Below are 27,258 nucleotides of genomic sequence, written 5' to 3' on the forward strand. Positions count from 1 at the left end.
TACCGGTAAGTAAAATCTTATTTATTATTTGCTCTTGCCAAAAATAGCACTGTATGTACTAAATTGAGCTGGGTTGTCCCCCCAAAAAAATGAACAAGCCCTTTAAGCAGCTTTACTTGCTCACAATTCTTACTACCTTCATAACAGCACTGCATTTTCTTAGCTAGAGCGTGAGCCACATTTCCATACAGACCCAGACAAATACAGACTAGGAATTGCAGGGTCCCTTCTCCTTTAATTTGCAGCATGTGCACATGCAGCTTCCTCAGTAACTGCAGCGGGAGGGTCTCCTCCATGTTGTGGCCGGTGACAGTTGGCAGCAGCCATTGTGTGTGTACCAGCCAGAGGAAGCGACCAGTGGTGAGAGTAGCGGCAGAGCTGCAGTATTCCTCCCAAAGTATTTCCGCACCGCTAAAAGCATGATGGATGAATGTACTTGGTTTCTGAGGCACAGTAAGGTGTGACAGGCTGGATGAGGTCAGCGATTGCACGATTTAGAGTAACTGAACTGTGTGACTAGCGCATCAGAAACATAACACATTCATATTTGCTTATTGTGTGCCTTTTGCAGATTTATGCTGTACTGAGCAAGCACTCCATTGTCCTATTACTAATTATTATTATTAACAGCACATCTCAGAGGTTGCCACTTACAGGTGGGGTAGGTGACTAAACCATAATGTGCAGCATTCTCATGGTTGCAAAGGAATCAACCATACAATGTCCCTTGTACAAAGCTGCATGTACAGGGTGCACTGAAACTCATTTGTCCTTGTTTATTGGGAGCAGATATAAAAATATACCAAAATAACAGAAGCTTATACATTTGGCAGCTATAAAGAAACTATAGGTCTATCTGGTCTGCCCTTTTGAGTGAGTGTGTGTGTGCGTGGGTGGGGGTGGGGGGAGGTATCTTTCACACTTTAGATCTAACTTTTAGACAGTTATATCATTGTCCCATGCATGTTGTTATATCATTGTCCCATGCATGTTTGAATTCGTCTGAGTCCCCACGGGTGTCGTACGGTATGCCGGCGCTCGGGCTCCCGGCGACCAGCATACTGTGCGCCGGGATCCTGACATTCGGCATACAGAAGACCACCCGTCCCCACCACACCTATCACCCTTTCTGTAAGAAAAACAACAGTTTTTCCTTATGTTATATTTACTGTACTTCCTCCAGTTTGAAAGTGCCGTCTTGTACTAGAAATGATACTGCCTTCCTGCACTCTGTGAATACTTTCCATAAGTATATAGCCACTGCCCCCCTTTGTCCTACGTTTATATTTACAGATCTCCTGAGTTTGCATAATAAGTTTTTTTGCATTGCTCACTTACAGTACCATTTTCTCTTACGTCCTAGAGGATGCTGGGGACTCCGTAAGGACCATGGGGATAGACGGGCTCCGCAGGAGACATGGGCACTAAGAAAGAACTTTAGGTATGGGTGTGCACTGGCTCCTCCCTCTATGCCCCTCCTCCAGACCTCAGTTGATTACTGTGCCCAGAGGAGACTGGGTGCATTACAGGGAGCTCTCCTGAGTTTCCTGGAAAGAAAGTATTTTGGTTAGGTTTTTTATTTTCAGGGAGCCTGCTGCATCGAGGGACTGAGGGGAGAGAAACAGACCTACTTTAATGTTAGGCTCTGTTTCTTAGGCTACTGGACACCATTAGCTCCAGAGGGAATGGAACGCAGGTCTCACCCTCGCCGTTCGTCCCTGAGCCGCGCCGCCGTCCTCCTCGCAGAGCCGGAAGATAGAAGCCGGGTGAGTATGTGAAGAAAGAAGACTTCAGAGGCGGCAGAAGACTTCAGATCTTCATAGAGGTAACGCTGTGCGCCATTGCTTCCACACAGCACACACACAGCAGTCACTGTAAGGGTGCAGCGCGCAGGGGGGGGCGCCCTGGGCAGCAATAAGGACCTCCAAATCTGGCAATAAGCATATATACAGGCTGGGCACTGTATATAAAAGAGATCCCCCGCCAGTTTTTTAATTTTTCAGCGGGACCGAAGCCCGCCGCTGAGGGGGCGGAGCTTGTTCCTCAGCACTCACCAGCGCCATTTTCTCCACAGCACACCGCTGAGAGGAAGCTCCCCGGACTCTCCCCTGCTTACCACGGTGAAAGAGGGTTTTAAAAAGGGGGGGGCACATAATTTGGCGCAAATAGATAATTACAGCGCTACCTGGGTAAACATATAGTGTGTTTTTTCCTGGGTCATTAGCGCTGGGTGTGTGCTGGCATACTCTCTCTCTGTCTCTCCAAAGGGCGTTGTGGGGGAACTGTCTTCAGATAAAAGGTTTCCCTGAGTGTGTGGTGTGTCGGTACGCGTGTGTCGGCATGTCTGAGGTAGAAGGCTTTCCTAGCGAGGAGGTGGAGCAAATGAATGGTGTCTCCGTCGGCAACACCGACACCTGACTGGGTGGATATGTGGAATGTTTTAAGTGCTAATGTGAATTTATTGCACAAAAGGTTGGACAAAGCTGAGTCCAGGAATTATGCAGACAGTCGGGCCCTGCCTGCCCCTATGTCGCAGGGACCCTCGGGGTCTCAAAAGCGCCCACTATCCCAAATAGTAGACACTAATACCGACACGGATTCTGACTCCAGTATCGACTACGATGATGCAAAGTTACAGCCAAAATTGGCTAAAAGTATTCAATATATGATTATTGCAATAAAATAAGAATTTACTTACCGATAATTCTATTTCTCGGAGTCCGTAGTGGATGCTGGGGTTCCTGAAAGGACCATGGGGAATAGCGGCTCCGCAGGAGACAGGGCACAAAAGTAAAGCTTTTACAGGTCAGGTGGTGTGTACTGGCTCCTCCCCCTATGACCCTCCTCCAGACTCCAGTTAGGTACTGTGCCCGGACGAGCGTACACAATAAGGGAGGATTTTGAATCCCGGGTAAGACTCATACCAGCCACACCAATCACACCGTACAACTTGTGATCTAAACCCAGTTAACAGTATGATAACAGAGGAGCCTCTGAAAGATGGCTTCCTAAACAATAACCCGAATTAGTTAACAATAACTATGTACAAGTATTGCAGATAATTCGCACTTGGGATGGGCGCCCAGCATCCACTACGGACTCCGAGAAATAGAATTATCGGTAAGTAAATTCTTATTTTCTCTATCGTCCTAAGTGGATGCTGGGGTTCCTGAAAGGACCATGGGGATTATACCAAAGCTCCCAAACGGGCGGGAGAGTGCGGATGACTCTGCAGCACCGAATGAGAGAACTCCAGGTCCTCCTTTGCCAGGGTATCAAATTTGTAAAAATTTACAAACGTGTTCTCCCCTGACCACGTAGCTGCTCGGCAGAGTTGTAATGCCGAGACCCCTCGGGCAGCCGCCCAAGATGAGCCCACCTTCCTTGCGGAATGGGCCTTAACAGATTTAGGCTGTGGCAGGCCTGCCACAGAATGTACAAGTTGAATTTTGTTACAAATCCAACGAGCAATCGACTGCTTAGAAGCAGGTGCACCCAACTTGTTGGGTGCATACAGTATAAACAGCGAGTCAGATTTTCTGACTCCAGCCGTCCTTTAAATGTATATTTTTAAGGCTCTGACAACGTCCAACAACTTGGAGTCCTTCAAGTCGTCTGTAGCCGCAGGCACTACAATAGGCTGGTTCAGGTGAAACGCTGATACCACCTTAGGGAGAAAATGCGGACGCGTCCGCAGCTCTGCCCTATGTCGAATGGAAAATTAAATAAGGGCTTTTATAAAACAAAGCCGCCAGTTCAGATACTCTCCCGGCCGAAGCCAGGGCCAGTAACATAGTCACTTTCCATGTGAGATATTTCAAATCCACATTCTTTAGTGGTTCAAACCAATTGGATTTGAGGAAATCTAAAACTACATTTAGATCCCACGGTGCCACCTTAGGCACCACAGGAGGCTGTATATGCAGTACTCCTTTGATAAAAATCTGGACCTCAGGGACTGAGGCCAATTCTTTTTGGAAGAATATTGATAGGGCCGAAATTTGAACCTTAATAGATCCCAATTTGAGACCCATAGACAATCCTGATTGCAGGAAATGTAGGAAAACGACCCAGTTGAAATTCCTCCATCGGAGCACTCCGCTGCTCGCACCACGCAACATATTTTCGCCAAATACGGCGATAATGCTTCGCGGTGACTTCCTTCCTTGCCTTTATCAAGGTAGGAATGACTTCTTCTGGAATGCCTTTTCCTTTTAGGATCTGGCATTCAAACGCCATGCCGTCAAACGCAGCCGCGGTAAGTCTTGAAAAAGACAAGGACCCTGCTGAAGCAGGTCCCTTCTCAGAAGTAGAGGCCACGGATCGTCCGTGACCATCTCTTGAAGTTCCGGGTACCAAGTCCTTCTTGGCCAATCCGGAGCCACTAGTCTTACTCCTCTTTGTCGTATAATCCTCAATACCTTTGGTATGAGAGGCAGAGGAGGAAACACATATACCGACTGGTACACCCAAGGTGTTACCAGCGCGTCCACAGCTATTGCCTGCGGATCTCTTGACCTGGCGCAATACCTGTCCAGTGTTTTGTTGAGGCGAGACGCCATCATGTCCACCATTGGTTTTACCCAACGGTTTAATAGCATGTGGGAAACTTCTGGATGAAGTCCCCACTCTCCCGGGTGAAGGTCGTGTCTGCTGAGGAAGTCTGCTTCCCAGTTGTCCACGCCCGGGATGAATACTGCTGACAGTGCTATCACGTGATTCTCCGCCCAGCGAAGGATCCTGGCAGCTTCTGCCATTGCCCTCCTGCTTCTTGTGCCGCCCTGTCTGTTTACATGGGCGACTGCCGTGATGTTGTCCGACTGGATCAACACCGGTCTTCCTTGAAGCAGAGGTTCCGCCTGGCTTAGAGCATTGTAGATTGCTCTTAGTTCCAGAATGCTTATGTGAAGAGACTTTTTCAGGCTCGACCACACTCCCTGGAAATTTCTTCCCTGTGTGACTGCTCCCCAGCCTCTCAGGCTGGCATCCGTGGTCACCAGGATCCAATCCTGCATGCCGAATCTGCGGCCCTCCAATAGATGAGCCTCCTGCAACCACCACAGAAGGGATACCCTTGTCCTCGGCGACAGGGTTATCCGCAGGTGCATCTGAAGATGCGACCCTGACCATTTGTCCAACAGATCCCTTTGCATGGAATCTGCCGAAAGGGATTGCTTCGTAAGAAGCTACCATTTTTTCCCAGGACTCTTGTGCATTGATGTACAGACACCTTTCCTGGTTTTAGGAGGTTCCTGACCAGGTCAGATAACTCCTTGGCTTTTTCTTCGGGAAGAAAAACCTTTTTCTGAACTGTGTCCAGAATCATCCCCAGGAACAGCAGACGAGTTGTCGGCATTAATTGGGATTTTGGAATATTCAGAATCCATCCGTGCTGCTTTAGCACCTCTTGAGATAGTGCTAAACCCATCTCTAGCTGTTCTCTGGACCTTGCCCTTATTAGGAGATCGTCCAAGTATGGGATAATTAATACGCCTTTTCTTCAAAGAAGAAATATTATCTCGGCCATTACCTTTGTAAAGACCCGAGGTGCCGTGGACAAACCAAACGGCAGCGTCTGAAACTGATAGTGACAGTTTTGTACAACGAACCTGAGGTACCCCTGGTGTGAGGGGTAATTGGAACGTGGAGATACGCATCCTTGATGTCCAAGGATACCATAAAGTCCCCTTCTTCCAGGTTCGCTATCACTGCTCTGAGTGACTCCATCTTGAACTTGAACTTCTTTATGTACAGGTTCAAGGACTTCAGATTTAGAATAGGCCTTACCGAGCCATCCGGCTTCGGTACCACAAAAAGAGTGGAATAATACCCCTTCCCTTGTTGTAGAAGAGGTACCTTGACTATCACCTGCTGAGAATACAGCTTGTGAATGGCTTCCAAAACCGTCTCCCTTTCTGAGGGGGACGTTGGTAAAGCAGACTTCAGGAAACGGCGAGGTGGCTCTGTCTCTAATTTCAACCTGTACCCCTGAGATATTATCTGCAGGATCCAGGGATTTACCTGCGAGTGAGCCCACTGCGCGCTGTAATTCTTGAGACGACCGCCTACCGCCCCCGAGTCCGCTTGCGAAGCCCCAGCGTCATGCTGAGGCTTTTGTAGAAGCCGGGGAGGGCTTCTGTTCCTGGGGAGGAGCTGCCTGTTGCTGTCTCTTCCCTCGTCCTCTGCCTCGTGGCAGATATGAATAGCCCTTTGCTCTCTTATTTTTAAAGGAACGAAAGGGCTGCGGTTGAAAGGTCGGTGCCTTTTTCTGTTGGGGAGTGACTTGAGGTAGAAAGGTGGATTTCCCGGCCTTGGCCGTGGCCACCAAATCCGATAGACCGACCCCAAATAACTCCTCTACGCATCGCCTGTCCACTGTCGTGTCCATAAAGCTCTTCTGGCCGAAATGGACATAGCACTTACCCGTGATGCCAGTGTGCAGATATCTCTCTGTGCATCACGCATATAAAGAAATGCATCCTTTATTTGTTCTAACGACAGTAAAATATTGTCCCTGTCCAGGGTATCAATATTTTCGATCAGGGACTCTGACCAAACTACCCCAGCACTGCACATCCAGGCAGTCGCAATAGCTGGTCGTAGTATAACACCTGCATGTGTGTATATACCTTTTTGGATATTTTCCATCCTCCTATCTGATGGATCTTTAAGTGCGGCCGTCTCAGGAGAGGGTAACGCCACTTGTTTTGATAAGCGTGTTAGCGCTTTGTCCACCCTAGGAGGTGTTTCCCAGCGCTCCCTAACCTCTGGCGGGAAAGGGTATAAAGCCAATAACTTCTTTGAAATTATCAGTTTTTTTATCGGGGCACCCCACGCTTCATCACACACGTCATTTAATTCTTCTGATTCGGTAAAAACTACTGGTAGTTTTTTCACACCCCACATAATACCCTGTTTAGTGGTACCTGTAGTATCAGCTAAATGTAACATCTCCTTTATTGCCAAAATCATATAACGTGTGGCCCTACTGGAAAATACGGTTGATTCGTCACCTTCACCACCGGAATCAGTGCCTGTGTCTGGGTCTGTGTCGACCGACTGAGGCAAGGGGCGTTTTACAGCCCCTGACGGTGTTTGAGGCGCCTGGACAGGCACTAATTGAGTGTCCGGCCGCCTCATGTCGGCAAACGACTGCTTAAGCGAGTTGACGCTATCCCGTAATTCCACAAATAAAGGCATCCATTCTGGTGTCGACCCCCTAGGAGGTGACATCCTCATATTTGGCAATTGCTCCGCCTCCACACCAATAACGTCCTCATACATGTCGACACACACGTACCGACACACAGCAGACACACAGGGAATGCTCTATACGAAGACAGGACCCACTAGCCCTTTGGGGAGACAGAGGGAGAGTCTGCCAGCACACACCAAAAAGCGCTATATATGACAGGGATAGCCTTATGATTAAGTGCTCCCTTATAGCTGCTTTTATATTAATATATAGCCATTTATTTTGCCCCCCCTCTCTGTTATACCCTGTTTCTGTAGTGCAGTGCAGGGGAGAGACCTGGGAGCCTTCCTGACCAGCGGAGCTGTGACAGAAAATGGCGCCGTGTGCTGAGGAGATAGGCCCCGCCCCTTTTTCGGCGGGCTCGTCTCCCGCTATTTAGTACATTTAGGCAGGGGTAAATATCTCCATATAGCCTCTGGGGCTATATGTGAGGTATTTTTAGCCTTTTTAAAGGTTTTCATTTGCCTCCCAGGGCGCCCCCCCCCCAGCGCCCTGCACCCTCAGTGACTGCCGTGTGAAGTGTGCTGAGAGGAAAATGGCGCACAGCTGCAGTGCTGTGCGCTACCTTAAGAAGACTGCAGGAGTCTTCAGCCGCCGATTCTGGACCTCTTCTTGCTTCAGCATCTGTGAGGGGGCCGGCGGCGTGGCTCCGGTGACCATCCAGGCTGTACCTGTGATCGTCCCTCTGGAGCTTCATGTCCAGTAGCCAAGAAGCCAATCCATCCTGCACGCAGGTGAGTTCACTTCTTCTCCCCTCTGTCCCTCGTTGCAGTGATCCTGTTGCCAGCAGGAATCACTGTAAAATAAAAAACCTAAGCTAAACTCTCTAAGCAGCTCTTTATGAGAGCCACCTAGAATTGTACCCTTCTCGGCCGGGCACAAAAATCTAACTGGAGTCTGGAGGAGGGTCATAGGGGGAGGAGCCAGTACACACCACCTGACCTGTAAAAGCTTTACTTTTGTGCCCTGTCTCCTGCGGAGCCGCTATTCCCCATGGTCCTTTCAGGAACCCCAGCATCCACTTAGGACGATAGAGAAAGGATGTTTTGTATATCACAGAGGAACCCCCTGTCTCTGACACGAGTGTACACATGTATAAGGAAAAGAAACCTGAGGTAACCTTTACCCCTTCTCATGAGCTGAACGAGTTATTTGAAAAGGCTTGGGAATCTCCAGACAGGAAGCTGCAGATTCCCAAAAGGATTCTTATGGCGTATCCTTTCCCGGCTAAGGACTGGATACGGTGGGAATCCTCCCCAAGGGTGGACAAAGCGTTGACACGCTTATCCAAAAAGGTAGCACTGCCATCCCAAGATACGGCTACCCTCAGGGATCCTGCTGATTGCAAGCAGGAGGCTACCTTAAAGTCCATTTACACACACTCTGGTACCTTACTCAGACCGGCGATAGCGTCGGCTTGGGTTTGTAGCGCTGTAGCAGCGTAGACAGATACCTTATCGGCAGAATTGGATACCCTGGATAAGGATACCATTTTATTGACCCTGGGTCATATTAAAGATGCTGTCTTATATATGAGGGATGCTCAAAGAGACATTGGCCTACTGGGTTCTAGAGTCAACGCTATGTCGATTTCTGCTAGACGAGTCCTATGGACCCGGCAATGGACAGGTGATGCCGACTCAAAGAGGCATATGGAGGTTTTACCTTACAAGGGTGAGGAATTGTTTGGGGAAGGCCTCTCGGACCTGGTCTCCACAGCTACGGCAGGTAAATCAAATTTTTTGCCTTATATTCCCTCACAGCCTAAGAAAGCGCCACATAATCAAATGCAGTCCTTTCGGTCAAATAAAAACAAGAGAGTACGAGGATCGTCCTTTCTTGCCAGAGGTAAGGGCAGAGGAAAAAAACTGCCAACCACAGCTAGTTCCCAGGAGCAGAAGTCCTCCCCGGCCTCTACAAAATCCACCGCATGACGCTGGGGCTCCGCTGAGGGAGTCCGCCCCAGTGGGGGCACGTCTTCGACTTTTCAGCCACATCTGGGTTCACTCACAGGTGGATCCCTGGGCAATAGAAATTGTTTCCCAGGATTACAAGCTGGAATTTGAAGAGGTGCCTCCTCGCCGGTTTTTCAAATCGGCCCTACCAGCTTCTCCCCCAGAAAGGGAGATAGTTTTAAATGCAATTCACAAATTGTGTCTTCAACAGGTGGTGGTCAAAGTTCCCCTGCTTCAACAAGGGAGGGGGTATTACTCAACCCTATTTGTAGTCCCGAAACCGGACGGTTCGGCCAGACCCATTTTAAATTTAAAATCCTTGAACCTATACTTGAAAAGGTTCAAGTTCAAGATGGAATCGCTCAGAGCGGTCATCGCCAGCCTAGAAGGGGGGGATTTTATGGTATCCCTGGACATAAAGGATGCATGCCTTCATGTTCCCATATATCCACCTCATCAGGCGTACCTGAGATTTGCGGTACAGGATTGTCATTACCATTTTCAGACGTTGCCGTTTGGGCTTTCCACGGCCCGAGGATTTTCACCAAGGTAATGGCGGAAATGATGGTGCTCCTGCGCAAGCAGGGTGTCACAATTATCCCGTACTTGGACGATCTCCTCATAAAGGCGAGATCGCGAGAGCAGTTGTTGAACAGTGTGTCACTTTCACTGAAGGTGTTACAACAACACGGCTGGATTCTCAATATCCCGAAGTCACAGTTCCTACGACTCGTTTGACCTTCTTAGGCATGATTCTGGATACAGACCAGAAAAGGGTTTATCTTCCGATAGAAAAGGCCCAGGAACACATGACTCTGGCCAAGGAACCTATTGAAGCCAAAACAGGTGTCAGTGCATCACTGCACTCGAGTCCTGGGAAAGATGGTGGCATCTTAGGAGGCCATTCCCTTCGGCAGTTTCCATGCGAGGACCTTCCAATGGGACCTACTGGACAAGTGGTCCGGGTCACATCTACAGATTCAGCAGTTGATCACCCTGTCCCCCAGGGCAAGGGTGTCTCTCCTGTGGTGGCTACAGAGTGCTCACCTTCTAGAGGTTCGCCATTCAGGACTGGATTCTGGTAGCAACAGACGCGAGCCTCCGAGGTTGGGGAGCAGTCACACAGGAAAGAAACTTCCAAGGTCTTTGGTCAAGCAAGGAGACTTGTCTTCACATCAACGTCCTGGAGCTGAGGGCCATATACAACGCCCTTCGTCAAGCGGAGACTTTGCTTCGCGACCTACCGGTTCTGATTCAGTCAGACAATATCACCGCAGTGGCTCATGTAAACCGCAAAGGCGGCACAAGGAGCAGAGTGGCAATGGCGGAAGCCACCAGGATTCTTCGCTGGGCGGAAAATCATGTAAGCGCACTGTCGGCAGTGTTCATTCCGGGAGTGGACAACTGGGTAGCAGACTTCCTCAGCAGACACGATCTACATCCAGGAGAGTGGGGACTTCATCAGGAAGTCTTCGCACAGATTGCAAGTGATAAAGCTAAATATTTATCGTATATAATACCCTTTATGAGGTCTAAAACACTGTACGCTATCTACGTATGAAGTACCGTAAGGGTACGCTAGTTGCGTAACAATCGCTTTGCCGTGATCGAGACGCTCAAGCGTCACGTTCACTCACGGCCAAGAGATCACAGGCAGGCACGTTATTGGCTGTTAACTAAAGTAATGATTCGCTATAGCGTAGCGAATGCTCGGGACCACGAGGAGATCACCAGCGGCGGTTTAATATAGTGCCGCTCACTATATTAAACCTTTGTATCTAAACCATAAACAGTGTATTGTGCAGTAAAACCTTAGTGTAATGTTAGAGAGTAAATGCAACGCAGTATAACCTTTATACCTTAAAAGCTGTTTGAGCGTCACCGACGCTCTGAGAATACTTAATACTATAAGAAACACACAGATACCGTGCTCAGGGTCCAACGCCTAAAATATATATTATGAATGCTATACTTGCAAAAGAGTTAAACACAATACAAGTCATACACTACGATATAACATAGACTACCTAACCAGATAACTACACAGGAAATACAATACAATACAATTTAAGGGAAATTGAGTGAGAAAGAGAAGGAGAGAGAGAGAGAGAGAAATTGAGAGAGATTGGCCCACAATAACAAGAAGATCAATATAGTTGCGGAGAAACACTTACGCACAAGGGGAAACGATCGCATGCGCCTCGATATCCAGCTCCCGATTATCAGCAATGAGAACCGTTGAAGAGAGTGAACTGGATATGGTCGGCCTGCCTATTTATGCCCCACACACAATGCAATTCAATGGTCCCTACAATCTTATTGTTCATTGGACACAGGAATTCGACTTCGCACTATAACAAAAGGTCATAGGTTGATTCATACAGGTCAAAGGAATGTAACCAGGCGCTAATATATCATCACCATAATTTGATGGTCAAATTACAAATATTAAAAAATTATATATAAATAAATAATACTACAAATACTGTATACTCAAGCTGCAGGAGAGAGCTTGACTTGGGGTAAATCAAGTCAAAAAGAACCGGCACTTTATAGTCTCCGGTAACACTAGAACACTGAACTAATCCCCTCTTGCGCTGTAAATAGTATGATATGGCTCAAAGTTCAATAAAGACAAATGGATAAATTCATATATTCTATATATTTTTTAATAATACATATAAATATATATATATATATATATACACTTTATAATGAACTATTAGACCGGTCAAATAAAATCACTAACAAATATATTACCTAGCTATAGGAGGTGGATCTCAGGTAAACTCTGTGCACAGAGTATTTTTAAAAATAAAAATCAGTCCATGTATTGGATTAAAAAATCAATTGACCAACTATAATTCGCACCCATGTAGTGGATAACATATTTAAACGTGGTTATGTATTGGAATTCCTCAATATGTTACCACTTAACCAGGAAGATAGTATTGTGCAGAATAACCGCTCCACACTGGAGCCTTACGTGTAGCTTGCACCAGTGGTTGTATCACGGGAGAGTCCAATGACAGGAGAGACGGTCTCGGGCTGCGGGACCGGCGCTTCACTGGCGTCTGCTGTGCTGATAGTTTACCCGACTTCCAAGCTGCGGGAACGGCGCTTCACTGGCGCCTGCTGTGCTGATTGTTTACCCGACTTCCAGGCTCTCTGAGTACACGTCTCTAAGTGCCGTATGCAGACACCTCAGTCACGGTTGTATTCCGCCAATCTCCGTTTGATCCACGAATAGTACCGCTGGATGATGGTATATTGTAGGGGTGCAAATAAGCTGGTACAAGGGTCCAATGGTCTACTTCTGACGCGTTTCGCTCCTCTTATGGGGGCTTCCTCAAAGAATGAGCTCCAAATACTCCAGAACCCTTTTTAAAGGAGAGATCTTAGCTCCTATTGGTGTTTCTATTAATGAGTATATAAAACACCTGTTTCAACGTTTACCTAATTCCACCTCCTGATCCAACCTCCTTATAGACATCATTCAGTTTATAACAAGAAATTCTCAATATCATTCTACTAAAAGAATGATACAAAATAATATGTACAAATATAAATATAAATATAGTCATGGTTATACATACATACATGCCCGCTCGTCCATATAATATTTTTTATATATACTATATATTCAATTAATTTCTAAACAAGTAAAAAATCAAATAAAAAACAAATATATAAACAAGTGTACACACAAAACCTGCACTTATATTAACAGTCCAACGTATGAATTGAACCAAGTACCCTATCTCTCGCAGTCCGATGCTCTACCACTTATCCATCCTTAGCCTCTATAGACATGTTTGATCTCAATGATACAAGTGATTTAAGGCGTACAACATTAATCACAAGTGCATAATTATGCGCAACAGGTGAGGTTTCTCAATAAACAGGTTTTTCAAATAGACCTCATGTGTTATTCATAATCTCAACTCTAAAATGAAAAAATATAAAAAAAAAAATATATATCTATTACCGCAATAATTATTAGTGTTGGACTACGGGTACCATTATAAGACTCTAATTTGCCAATCCATAAATCGAACCTGCAATTACACCTTCCCCAAACGGTTGGTCTGCCGTTCCCCTATCGGCAGTTCTTATCTCCAGAATGTTCAATTTCTATATTATTTTTATTTTCCCCATGTGTTTCTTTTTCAAATAAATTGTAATAAATGTGCTGATTAACTAATACTTGTTTTATATTTTAATTGATTCTACATATTCATTCTTTATTAATATTTATTACTATTTTTATTATTATTACTAAATTCATATTTATTTATGATTATTATTCGTTGTACAACTTCATATTATCTTCTTTAGTTGACACAATGAAGAATTTATAATCGGCAAAACGATGCCAGGAATAATAATATTCCTATCCACATATTAATCTCAAAAATGGAACAATGACTGTATGTGTCAAACTATACTAAATCCCCCCCATATTTGACTACTAAATTGGAGCCACTCCCACCCACCCCTCCCCTCCCACCCTCCACTGGAAAACCACGCAAAAGTATACGGCTGTATGACAACCTGACAGGTAACTGCATGTTAAACCATACCCCACAGAAGGCTTCATGCAAACGATTCAAACTCAATACTCTCATTGAGTCCTTGGGGTGATAAGGTTCTCAACTGAAAAATCCATAATGATTCTTTCCTACATAATTTTCGAAAACGGTCTCCCCCTCTAATAGTCCCCTTCACATGATGCACTCCTGTAACTACAAGACCTAATGGATTAGACTGATGTACCAAGCAAAAGTGGCGAGAAACGCTGTGTTTATTGAAACCCTTCATAATATTGAGACGATGCTCCCTAAACCTGGTTTTTAATGAACGGGTAGTCCTACCCACGTACTGCAAGCCACAAGGGCATTGCAGTACGTAAATGCAATATGTAGTGTCACAATTGATAAATTCTTGTATAGTGAATCTCTCTTTCGTAATGAATGATTCTATTTCACTAGACCTATTTAATATATAGCCACAAGTGAGACATTTGCCTTTTCCACATCTGAAGCAACCCACAATTGGTTTCCCCAACCATGGTAAAGAGGTAGAGTGAACTAACTCCCTAGAGGTCTTTTTTAACATGCTGGGTGCTAATAAACTTTTCAGATTACGGTTCTTTTTGAATATAATTTGAGGGTCTGGTAGGATGGCAGATTGTAACAAGTTATCCTGTAGTAAGATTTTGAAATTTTCCTTCACTACCCTTTTTATTTCTATAGACTGACTATTAAATTTAGTTATGAACCTCATCTTGACTGGAGTTTCTCTATTAGTTGCCTCATGTGATACAGCTTTCTTCTTTTTAGTTAGTAGTGTATTCCTATCACTTCTTATTACTTTATCACAAGCTGCTGTTACCATCCCTTTCGGATAACCTCTAGTGACAAAATCCTGTGTCATTCCATTGGCCTGCTCCCTGTAATCTTCAATACTGGAACAGTTCCTACGTAGCCTACCGAATTGACTGAAAGGTACATTGCGTAACCAAGGTTTATAATGATTACTGGAGTAGTGAAGGAAATTGTTTGTATCAACTTCCTTTTTATAATTTTTTGTGGTTATATTCCCTTCACTTGAGGAGATAGCTAAATCCAAATAATTAATCGTGGTTTTGCTATAGGTATGTGTAAATTTCAAATTATAATCATTAGTGTTCAAATAAGTGACAAAATCCAGTGCCGAATCCAAATCCCCATCCCAAATGAAAAACAAGTCATCTATATAACGGCCATAGAATACCAGGCTCGCGCCGAAGGGTCCATCCCAAATGTATTGATCTTCAAACATTCCCATATATAAATTCGCAAAACTCGGCGCGAACCTGGTACCCATGGCCGTCCCTAGTACTTGTAAAAAGAAATTTTTTTTTTATATTTTTTCATTTTAGAGTTGAGATTATGAATAACACATGAGGTCTATTTGAAAAACCTGTTTATTGAGAAACCTCACCTGTTGCGCATAATTATGCACTTGTGATTAATGTTGTACGCCTTAAATCACTTGTATCATTGAGATCAAACATGTCTATAGAGGCTAAGGATGGATAAGTGGTAGAGCATCGGACTGCGAGAGATAGGGTACTTGGTTCAATTCATACGTTGGACTGTTAATATAAGTGCAGGTTTTGTGTGTACACTTGTTTATATATTTGTTTTTTATTTGATTTTTTACTTGTTTAGAAATTAATTGAATATATAGTATATATAAAAAATATTATATGGACGAGCGGGCATGTATGTATGTATAACCATGACTATATTTATATTTGTACATATTATTTTGTATCATTCTTTTAGTAGAATGATATTGAGAATTTCTTGTTATAAACTGAATGATGTCTATAAGGAGGTTGGATCAGGAGGTGGAATTAGGTAAACGTTGAAACAGGTGTTTTATATACTCATTAATAGAAACACCAATAGGAGCTAAGATCTCTCCTTTAAAAAGGGTTCTGGAGTATTTGGAGCTCATTCTTTGAGGAAGCCCCCATAAGAGGAGCGAAACGCGTCAGAAGTAGACCATTGGACCCTTGTACCAGCTTATTTGCACCCCTACAATATACCATCATCCAGCGGTACTATTCGTGGATCAAACGGAGATTGGCGGAATACAACCGTGACTGAGGTGTCTGCATACGGCACTTAGAGACGTGTACTCAGAGAGCCTGGAAGTCGGGTAAACAATCAGCACAGCAGGCGCCAGTGAAGCGCCGTTCCCGCAGCTTGGAAGTCGGGTAAACTATCAGCACAGCAGACGCCAGTGAAGCGCCGGTCCCGCAGCCCGAGACCGTCTTTCCTGTCATTGGACTCTCCCGTGATACAACCACTGGTGCAAGCTACACGTAAGGCTCCAGTGTGGAGCGGTTATTCTGCACAATACTATCTTCCTGGTTAAGTGGTAACATATTGAGGAATTCCAATACATAACCACGTTTAAATATGTTATCCACTACATGGGTGCGAATTATAGTTGGTCAATTGATTTTTTAATCCAATACATGGACTGATTTTTATTTTTAAAAATACTCTGTGCACAGAGTTTACCTGAAATCCACCTCCTATAGCTAGGTAATATATTTGTTAGTGATTTTATTTGACCGGTCTAATAGTTCATTATAAAGTGTATATATATATATATATATATATTTATATGTATTATTAAAAAATATATAGAATATATGAATTTATCCATTTGTCTTTATTGAACTTTGAGCCATATCATACTATTTACAGCGCAAGAGGGGATTAGTTCAGTGATTCATACAGGTGGGTTGTGACTGTTTCCAACTGTTCAGGTGGGTGGGATACTGAGTTTCCCGCCGCATGACTAAATAAGAACAAATAATATTAAATGGACATAAACTTCTTATGTCCATAACTATTCGCACGAGCGATTAATCCGCTCCAAACCAACACCGGAATATTGCTATTTAAATACTCTTCCGATGGGTACCAAACACCACTGTATGACCCCTGTTAGACCCTTCGTACAATACAAAGAGGGATCTCTCTGTTCAGGAACATGCTATGTTAACTAAACTTTCAGAATCTATCAAAGGGACCATGATCTACAAAATACATTATTACTGAAAATATGTAACGATTGAGTCGCACGCTACGATCACATAAACTCTACCGTAAATACGCATACCGTGCGCCTGCGGGTGCCCGCGACTGTGAGTATGCGCACGCACGGGAGAGCGTACGCATGCGCAGCACGGACCTGTGTGAGGTGCAAATATGGTAGTGTGCATAGAGATATTTTTCTGACTTTGACACAAGTCAGTGGGGACTGCCCCAGATAGACATGATGGCGTCCCGCCTCAACAAAAAACTACAGAGGTATTGCGCCAGGTCAAGGGACCCTCAGGCGGTGGCAGTGGACGCCCTCGTGACACCGTGGGTGTTCCAGTCGGTCTATGTGTTTCCTCCTCTTCCTCTCATCCCCAAGGTGTTGAGAATAATAAGAAAAAGAGGAGTACAGACAATTCTCATTGTTCCAGATTGGCCATGAGGGGCCTGCTATCCGGATCTGCAGGAAATGCTCACGGAAGATCCGTGGCCTCTTCCTCTAAGACAGGACCTGTTACAACAGGGGCCCGGTCTGTTCCAAGACTTACCGCGGCTGCGTTTGACGGCATGGCGGTTGAACGCCGGATCCTAGCAGAAAAGGGCATTCCGGATGAGGTCATTCCTACTCTGATAAAGGCTGGGAAGGACGTGACAGCTAAACATTATCACCGTATATGGCGGAAGTATGTTTCTTGGTGTGAGGCCAGGAATGCTCCTACGGAAGAATTCCATCTGGGCCGTTCCCTTCACTTCCTACAGACTGGAGTGAATTTGGGCCTAAAATTGGGCTCCATTAAGGTTCAGATTTCGGCCCTATCCATTTTCTTTCAGAAGGAATTGGCTTCTCTCCCAGAAGTACAGACTTTTGTGAAGGGAGTGCTGCATATTCAGCCTCCTTTTGTACCTCCAGTGGCACCTTGGGACCTGAACGTGGTGTTGAGTTTCCTTAAGTCACACTAGTTTGAACCACTTAAAATGGTGGAGTTAAAATATCTCACTTGGAAAGTGGTAATGTTGTTAGCCTTGGCTTCGGCTAGGCGAGTGTCGGAGTTGGCGGCTTTGTCTCATAAAAGCCCCTATTTAGTTTTCCATATGGATAGAGCGGAATTGCGGACCCGTCCTCAATTCTTGCCAAAGGTGGTTTCGTCTTTTCATATGAACCAACCTATTGTGGTGCCTGTGGCTACGCGAGACTTGGAGGATTCCGAGTCCCTTGATGTGGTCAGGGCTTTGAAAATTTACGTGGCCAGAACGGCTAGGGTCAGGAAAACAGAAGCACTGTTTATCATGTATGCAACCGACAAGGTTGGCGCTCCTGCTTCCAAGCAGACTATTGCTCGCTGGATCTGTAACACGATTCAGCAGGCTCATTCTACGGCTGGATTGCCGTTACCAAAATCAATAAAGGCCCATTCCTCCAGGAAAGTGGGCTCTTCTTGGGCGGCTGCCCGAGGGGTCTCTGCATTACAGCTGTGCCGAGCTGCTACTTGGTCGGGTTCAAACACTTTTGCAAAATTCTACAAGTTTGATACCCTGGCTGAGGAGGACCTCATGTTTGCTCAATCGGTGCTGCAGAGTCATCCGCACTCTCCCGCCCGTTTGGGAGCTTTGGTATAATCCCCATGGTCCTTACGGAGTCCCCAGCATCCTCTAGGACGTAAGAGAAATAAAGATTTTAAACCTACCGGTAAATCTTTTTCTCCTAGTCCGTAGAGGATGCTGGGCGCCCGTCCCAAGTGCGGTCTGCTTCTGCAAGACTTGTATATAGTTTTTGCTTACATAAGGGTTATGTTACAGTTTTCCTCGGACTGATGCTGTGTTGTTTCATACTGTTAACTGGTTCGTATATCCCAAGTTATACGGTGTGGATGGTGTGGGCTGGTATTAATCTTGCCCTTAGATTAACTAAAATCCTTTCCTCGTACTGTCCGTCTCCTCTGGGCACAGTTTCTCTAACTGAGGTCTGGAGGAGGGGCATAGAGGGAGGAGCCAGTGCACACCCATACCTAAAGTTCTTTCTTAGTGCCCATGTCTCCTGCGGAGCCCGTCTATCCCCATGGTCCTTACGGAGTCCCCAGCATCCTCTACGGACTAGGAGAAAAAGATTTACCGGTAGGTTTAAAATCTTATTTTAGTAACCTATCCTTGAATCCTTCATTTTAGTAATGCCTTTATGGAAGTAGGGCCTGTAGAACTGTGCATGGTACCCAGATGGATCAGATTGGTCCCCCCTGCAGATTTGGTTACCAGCACCAACAGTGGCCAGCCTGGACTGTTAATCACTGTAACAAACAGTGGTAACATAACAGCTACTAGTGTTATATAGTTATTAGTTCAGGCTCAGCTTTTTTGTTTTCCGTAGTATTGCTATGGATTGCTAGCATTTATCTCGCTCCTCAATGCTCTGTAAAACTACTCATGGCAGCCCCAAACCTCATTACTTGGTCCTCATTACAGTCGTCCCAAGGGCACGGGCAGGACTAACAACACAAAGCTAGAGGCATTCTACTAGCAACCCAACATGTTTGGCAGCCAAGCAATGCATCCTAACTGTATGTGTGTATATATATATATATATATATATATATATATATATATATATATATATATATATATATATATATATATATATATATATATATGACTTTTTTTTTTTTTCATTTTCTCTGATCTTAACTTATTTTCTCAGTGGAGGGTGTCATGTGGGGACCCAAGTTTTGTAATGAGATAATAGACTTTTTCAAATTGAAGAATATTAAAAACCTCTTTCACTGTGCAGAGTGCTTTTACCTATGTAGTAGACTATACCTTCTTGCCATTACTCCAGACTAGTATTTTTAAAATACCATTTATATATAAGTGTAAAATAGCCATTTTTCTACCCTGCCCAGTGACCCACAAATCCATGCACTGTCCACTGATGCCAGGAACATGGTCCACGTGTAGCGTTGTGGAGATTTTAAACCTATTTTAATATTAGACTTCAGGATTCAGTATGTCTGAATTTGATTTTATCAGATGATGATGACATTTATTGGGTTATTAAGTAATGTGGACCGATGGTTGAGCACCCAGCTCACTAAGTTGTCTCTTTCAGATGACTCTTCCTCAGAGAGCTGCAATGGGAATGTCTTTTCTGTGCTAAATCCGTCCACCATCCCCGCCAGCACTGTCCTAAGCCACTCTCTACCAGACATGAATGGGAATACCACTGGCTCTGCACTCGAATTCACTGCCCCATCCGATGAACAGCCCATCAATCTCAGTGATAAGATACGTCCTTCTCCGGGGGTCCCACCATATCCATCTGAAGCTTGTACAACTGAGGCGCTACGTAACCATGGAAAATATGCCCTTAAAGCCACATCTGAGGTGATTCTAGTAAAACCTTTGGCACATACAAATGGCCTTAAATTATCTTGAGAGTTAGTTACACATGATGGCTCTTTGTAAAGCACAAATAGCATAATCCATTCTGTTAAATGCCATAACTGTTCAGTGATTAATGTTGTATATTTTTTTATTTTTCGGAATCCCTCCCTATCGTTGGTGCAATGTGAGAGTGCAGCCGTGAGACTACTATGCAGGAGGGTTCGGATGGGTGAACATCCTTTGTAAACTTGTATGGTTTGGTTTCAGTCCCCTCCTTACAGCTCAGGAAGTTATGACTCCATTAAGACAGAAGTGACTGAAGTAAGTGGCTGCGCAGAGGATCTGTCAGTGGGTAGAACTCCGGCAGTTGACGATGACGACGACGATGACCATGAAGATAATGATCGTATTACAGACACGGAAGGGCTGGACCCTGAACGTCTGAAAGCTTTTAATGTGAGTGGCAGGTTCTTGCCCCTACATACAGAGACATGATATTTTGGGCATGTAATTGTAGGCTACTGTATGTCAAACTACCTGTTACGAATGTCACTGTGAAGGACATTTTGTTTATATTTTCAGATGTTTGTACGCCTCTTTGTGGATGAAAACCTTGACCGCATGGTTCCCATATCCAAGCAGCCAAAGGAGAAGATACAGGCCATCATTGAGTCTTGCAGCCGCCAGTTCCCGGAGTTCCAGGAGCGTGCAAGAAAGCGCATCCGCACTTACCTGAAATCCTGCCGTCGCATGAAGAAGAACGGCATGGAGATGGTGAGAACCGAACCGGATACTTGCAGGGTCTATGTGAGTTTACAACCGGTGTATAACTTGTTTGTGTGTGATACTATTTAGGTGTATAACTTGTTATGTGATAACACAGTTGTATAACATCTGTGTGTGTGATATCATACAGGTGTATAAAGTGTCTGTGTGTGTGATATCCTATAGGTGGGTAAATTGTCTATTTTATTATATAGGTACATATCTTGTCTGCTGATAATGTTTTAGAGGTGTATAGCTTGTCTACTTACAAATTAGTTTTTTGTAATATCTCAGTTGTATATAAATGGTCTTTGTGATATAATATACTTGAATATCTTGTCTGCCTGATGCAATATAAGTGTATATCTTGTCCGTGCTTGCTATATTACAGTTGTTTAACGTGTCTGTTGTCTATATTATAAATTTATAACTGTGTGTGTAGGATATCATATAAATGTATAACCTGTGCATGTGTGATATAAATGTGTATAACCTGGTGTGTTTCGTGTGTGTGTGTGTTAGCCTAAGGGGGCACATCCTATATGTTTGTTTGATAAAGTATAGATGCATAACCTATTTGTGTATGATATCATACAGCTATATAAGTGAGGTGTATGTGATATAATAAGTGTATAACAGATCTATGGATTATAGATCAGAAGTGTAATATACTCACTGCCCTCTTTCCAGGCCAGGCCAACTCCCCCTCATCTGACCTCAGCCATGGCAGAAAACATTCTGGCTGCTGCCTGTGAGAGTGAATCCCGGAAAGCTGCCAAGAGGATGAGACTAGAGATTTATCAGACTGCTCAGGTAATGCACATTTCTTGAAGATGGTCGCTGTTATTTTCTAAGCTGCTTCCTGCCAGTTAATAGTAAAGTGTTATGGTGTGTACACACGGTGAGATCCTTGCTATGCCCGATTTTCACTTTGCAATTTCCCCTGAACTCCCCGGAACCCAGCACAACCGATTTTGACTACATCTTCTTGAGATATGGACTATGTGTACTTACGATTATTTTGGCTTATGTGAGATCTTATTGACATGTGAGATGAACTAGATAGTACACCGATCTAGCAAGAATTGACTTGCCTGCACAGTCTATCTTTTCTTGCGATCCCGACCTGGCGGGACCACGCATCGGATCGCAAGTGGCATAACACCTTGCGATTTACACTAACTTTTCTTGCGATTTTGACTATATAGTCAAAATTGAAAGAAAAAATCTCACCGATGTATTATTTCAAGTCAATATGAAATGAATTTCCAGTACAGTACATTAAAGGCAAAAATTATTTATAGGCGCAGCCATTTTCACATATGCTGCAAAAAAGTGAGAAAGGGCATTCCTCTCCTCTTTATCCCAAACTGCCATAAACACTGGAAATTATAATAATACTGTAATAAGTGAAAATCCTAATATAGTTAAAGATGGCATACGCCTTTACACCTGATGTGCCATGACCTGCAGACTGTTTCCTAGGTTTAATTCAGATCTATGCCCTTTCTTATGTCTTACTCTCATAGCAGAGTAATTCAAAGCAAGCCCCTAAACACATGTGGTGCCATGTTTGCTTTCAGCGAAGAAATGGGACGGATTGCATGCAGAGAATATATATCAGCTGTATCTTATTATTCAGCTTGGTAGTTCTTGGCTTCCAATGTCTCTGTTGGTGGTCTTACTTATAGTACGGTCAGCTATTTTGGGATGGGTATGGGAGGAAGACACTATATCTACAAGGAGTATATCAGCATTGCCAGTGCCAGGATCGCGCCACGGATATAATGCATCTTACTCATGTGGGTGTTATACATATTAAACATGCTGGCATGTGGCACCTGCACAGGTAAAATGCTGCAAGTAGCATTACACCTGTGTTGGGATCCCAGGGCCGGTATTGTACTCACTCTAGACCTAGCTATTCTCACAATCTAGTGTGACGTTTATAAAAACAGAGCAAAGTGCAGACAGAATTTGCATGAAAACTTGACCTGTAAAATTGCTGCATCACTTTATAAATGCATTCGTCTGTAAATGTACCTGCACTTTTCTCACAGTGGTACTGACTATTGTTGAGTGCACTGATAAAGGGGGATATTCAGGTTTGTTAGCAAACCAAAAAAGCCCACTAATGGGCAAAACCATGTTGCATTGTAGGTGAGGAAGATGTAACATGTGCAGAGAGAGTTAGATTTGGGTGGGTTATATTGTTTTTGTGCAGGGTAAATACTAGCTGCTTTATTTTTACGCTGCAATTTAGATTTCAGTATGAACACACCCCACCCAAATCTAACTCTCTCTGCACATGTTACATCTGCCCCACCTGCAGTGCAACATGGTTTTGCCCATTAGCGTGCTTTTATGGTTTGCTAACAAACCTGAATAAGGCCCAATAAGTAGTCTTTTATGTCCAGATTTTAGAACCGTCATGATGAGAAAAAAAGACAAAGGCTATAAATGTGTTCAACATGGCACATTGGATTATGGTCACGGTCTGGTTATGTATTCCACGCAGGAAGAGAACATCTCAGTAGAGAAGCCCGCAGGGCTTACACAGTCAGCATATGTGCTGCCAACAAGCACTTACAGCCAGGATTCGGTCTCTATGAATGGCAGCCTCCATTATACTTATCGTGGACATGGATCCATTGGAGGCAGCCTCCCGCCACCAACTTCACTACAAACTGGAAACCATTGTAACGGTAAGAGAACTGTGGCTGAGCTTGTGGTATGCTAGACAAGTATCCCTGCATTATATGATTATTTTACACCGATTGTTCTCTGTGGTTTCTTTAGCTGAAAAACAGTTTTTTGTTTTTTTTCTTTCATCACTGACCAGGTCCAACTGACCTCAGCATTAAAGGTTTGGCTTCTGGTAGTACCCAAACTAACGCCACCAACAGGGCAGTGCCATGTGCCCAGCTCAGCCCTACTGAGATTGGGGCAGTGCGGCAGCTGATCGCCGGGTACCGGGAGTCTGCTGCCTTCCTTTTGCGCTCTGCTGATGAACTGGAAAACTTGATATTGCAGCAGAACTGACTGGTGTTCCAGGCTGACCTTCAACCTCAACTACTTGTTCTAAGGACTGAGATAAGACAAAAATGTCTCTTTGCCCCTCAGATAGTCGCAGACACTGAACCTGCTCTCAGAGCAGGAGCCATACTCTGTTTTGCTGGGAAATCGGGGACTCTGTGTCTGCACTAAGAGATTTCCTTTTGCACCCTACTATTAGATTGAAGTCTGTCCAGCACAGGGGACAGCCATCGCATATTTATTGAGAACCGTATTTCTTTTAGTAATTTATTTGTTTTGTTTTGGTTTTCTATTTCATTTATACAAATAGTTGTTTGGATCTGTTTTCAAGTGGAGACATCAGTTTTGTGAGATGAACCAATATTCAGCCTGTCTATTCACCAGAAACGTGTCACAGAGGCATGATTGATGTAATTAGTTCCTGGTGAATGGACAGACTACATTCTCATTAATATTGGGTCAATCAACAAAATAGCTGCCTCTACTGTGTGCAGGTGACGGGTCTGCTTTAATGAACTATAGCATTAAAAAGTAATTCCATCTCTCCAGCAGTGGTGCCATCTGCAACCTTGGCTGGAACCATTCCACTATGGCACTGTTTCTCTTGATCCACTGCACCATTCCACCCTATTCCTTGTCTCAAAGAAAAGCAACACTTCACCACAGCTAGGTTCATTTTCCCATTGATTCCTCAGGTCTAGGACCTTTTCGTCATCTTCCAGACTCAGGCCATACCATTCTGCACGTAGGTGGTTTCACACTGTTTTGTGCTAAGCATTGACAAAGATCATTTATTTCCGATGTTTACCTACATCTTTCATCCATGGGAAGCTGAATCATTAAATACACGGTTAGCTTACTGCTGCTATAATTCACTTTTTTTCAGGTAAACTCAGCTTCCCAGTGCATATATTGACCATCTGACCTCTCCTGCTTGCTATCGTTTCTACAAGTTTTGCACAGAACATAGCAACTAGTACCTTTTGCTTCACACAACTCAGGCAGACAACCGGCTCAACACTCAATCTGCACTTCCAATACTATAGACTGACCTCACATGTTCACACTCCTGTCTACGCTCAAAGTGCTGTCTCAGTGTAGGTCCACACCATTTCAGCATGTTTTTTCAACATTCCAACAGATGCCTTCTGATCATGATTTTTTGTGTGTGTTTTTTCTATATATTTGTTTTCTTTTAATGTTAAACCATTCCAACTCCCATTGTCCTCTCCTCCCAGTTCATGTCAGCTGAGCACTTTCCCATGAATGCATTTTCCTTCGGTCCTTATCAGGGAGGATTCAGAGAACGTTGTCTTGTCCTAGCTAGGTAGTCCTTAGCTGTGCTCTGCACCACCTGAAGCAACTGTGGTTTTATTTTACTGCTGCTGGTGGGTTTGCTTCTACAGGCGCAGAAAGCGGCTGACTTGTATTTTATGTGAAGGACATGGTGGTAGCGAAATTTTCACCAAGCACTTTGTGGCTATTTGAAATCCGATTTTCTTCTGACCTCATTTTCAAAATGGCCACACTTTTCTCTGTCTTATTAGGTGCAGCTAGGTTTGATTTTTTTTTTTTTTTTTTCTTGACATCAGAACAAGAAATACCAACCTATTTTATTTGTATATTTTATGTGGTGCTTTTAATTCTAATATATAGATTTATCTTTTTTTTTTTGCCTTCGCTAAACCATTCCTTCCAACAGCTTTACCTACAGCCAATGTGTATATTTGTATGAGTTGATTCTGATTTTGGACTCTGTAAGGGTCCTGTTTACATGTACAGATGTCCCAATTCCTGCAAGACCTGGTGTAGATTAGAAACCACCAGGGGGCACTCCTCTGCTTACTAAAGCCACAAGTACAGGACAGTGAATACTGGCTTCTTAGCAGACTGATATCTTACACGTATTTCACTTTATTCCCACTAACTCAGGTAAAACACATGCACACTTTATAGGCACTGCGATCAGATACAGGTTAACTTAATACAAGTGTTTCAGAAGAGATGAAAAAACGAATCCATGATGGACCCTGCTAATAAGAGAGCAAATGACACTATAATGCTGAAACGGAACCATAAAGCCAGATCTATTACCATACTGTAATAACTAGGCGATCGTCCCTACACAAATTAGAACACTAAATCCACTTTTCTAGGCCATGTGCCTAAGCCCTCAGACAGGTCAGAGCGGCAAAACACTAGCATCCTACACCCCTTGCACTACCGAGTTGCGCCGTACCTCCACCCGTCCTTGCACTCCACAGCCTCCCTCTCCTTGCACTCAAGAGCAGCCCCTTCTATAGATACTTACAGCTGCACTTGGCTCTTCTAAGCAGATGAGAAATTTCAATAAACATATATATATATATATAATATATGAAATATTTATTGTTACTTATAGTGCTTTCTTTATCCGTAAATGTGGTTTTAATTATTATAATTTGTAGAATGTTTTTGTCATAAAAAGTGATGTGTTTAGCAGGCAGACCCCATCATTTACATAAACCACCAAGTTGTCTATAACGCCGTAAACCCCATGGTATTATTAAATGCTAAGTGCACTGACTTGCCACAAAGTGGATCCCTTCCTTTTTAATATGTATGTCATATGTTAGGCTGACTAATGAATAAACCACTGCATAATAAAATATTCCACCTTTCAAAAAGTGTGAGACTTGTGATTCATATGCGGCGGTGGCGCAGTGCTTGTGGCTAACTATAAATAATAATCAGTGGAATATGCTTTACAATTGGCCAAATGGCAGTTAGCGTCATCACCTATCCGTGAGAATGCGAGGGAAGCCTACAGCTGGACCTACGGGCAGATTTGGTAATGGGGTGCTACATAAATGATTTCATACCTAAATAGCTAAGGAACTCCCATACTGCCTGATGTAAAATTGTTATTACCATCATAATGTGTAAACTATGTTTCTCTGTGGATGGTTGTCAGTGACTGCATGCGTGTAATTGTGTGTCTGTAAAGGTACAGTAAATAATAGTATGTATATGGTTGTATGAATATACTGTATAGTATTGCTCATTTGTGCATTTTTAGGTTTTACGTAGAAAAGCTGTTTCTTGCCATACAGTGGAGTTGAGGATCTTATCTTAGCTAATAAAAGAAGACTCCCCTTGCAGACCTCTCTGGTAGCACCATCTCTCCCTCCCCATTCACTTTCACATGTGATCACTGTATTTGGGCCATTATGAGGCAGAAAGACAGATTTGTCAAAGCCAATAAAATAGCACTAGACCATAATCTGGA

General features: G+C 43.9%; 1 protein-coding gene across 7 annotated transcripts in view; it reads left to right on the forward strand.

The window, feature by feature from the left end:
* NOL4L (nucleolar protein 4 like) overlaps positions 1-26,656 on the forward strand; it is a 119,033-nt gene extending 92,377 nt beyond the window's left edge. For 3 of the 7 annotated variants that reach the window (XM_063959065.1, XM_063959070.1, XM_063959071.1), the window contains exons 3-8: positions 19,915-20,189; positions 20,457-20,645; positions 20,772-20,996; positions 21,645-21,767; positions 23,473-23,659; positions 23,797-26,656. In XM_063959065.1, coding sequence (XP_063815135.1) covers positions 19,915-20,189; positions 20,457-20,645; positions 20,772-20,996; positions 21,645-21,767; positions 23,473-23,659; positions 23,797-23,996 — 1,199 coding nt within the window. In that variant the 3' untranslated portion in view covers positions 23,997-26,656. Of the gene's footprint in view, positions 1-310; positions 478-1,723; positions 1,826-19,914; positions 20,190-20,456; positions 20,646-20,771; positions 20,997-21,644; positions 21,768-23,472; positions 23,660-23,796 lie in introns of those variants that run through there. The other 4 variants (XM_063959068.1, XM_063959069.1, XM_063959072.1 and 1 more) reach the window with 4 other exon arrangements.
* The last annotated feature ends 602 nt before the right edge of the window (positions 26,657-27,258 follow it).

This window comes from Pseudophryne corroboree, chromosome 3, assembly GCF_028390025.1.
Source record: "Pseudophryne corroboree isolate aPseCor3 chromosome 3, aPseCor3.hap2, whole genome shotgun sequence".
NCBI lineage: Eukaryota > Metazoa > Chordata > Amphibia > Anura > Myobatrachidae > Pseudophryne > Pseudophryne corroboree.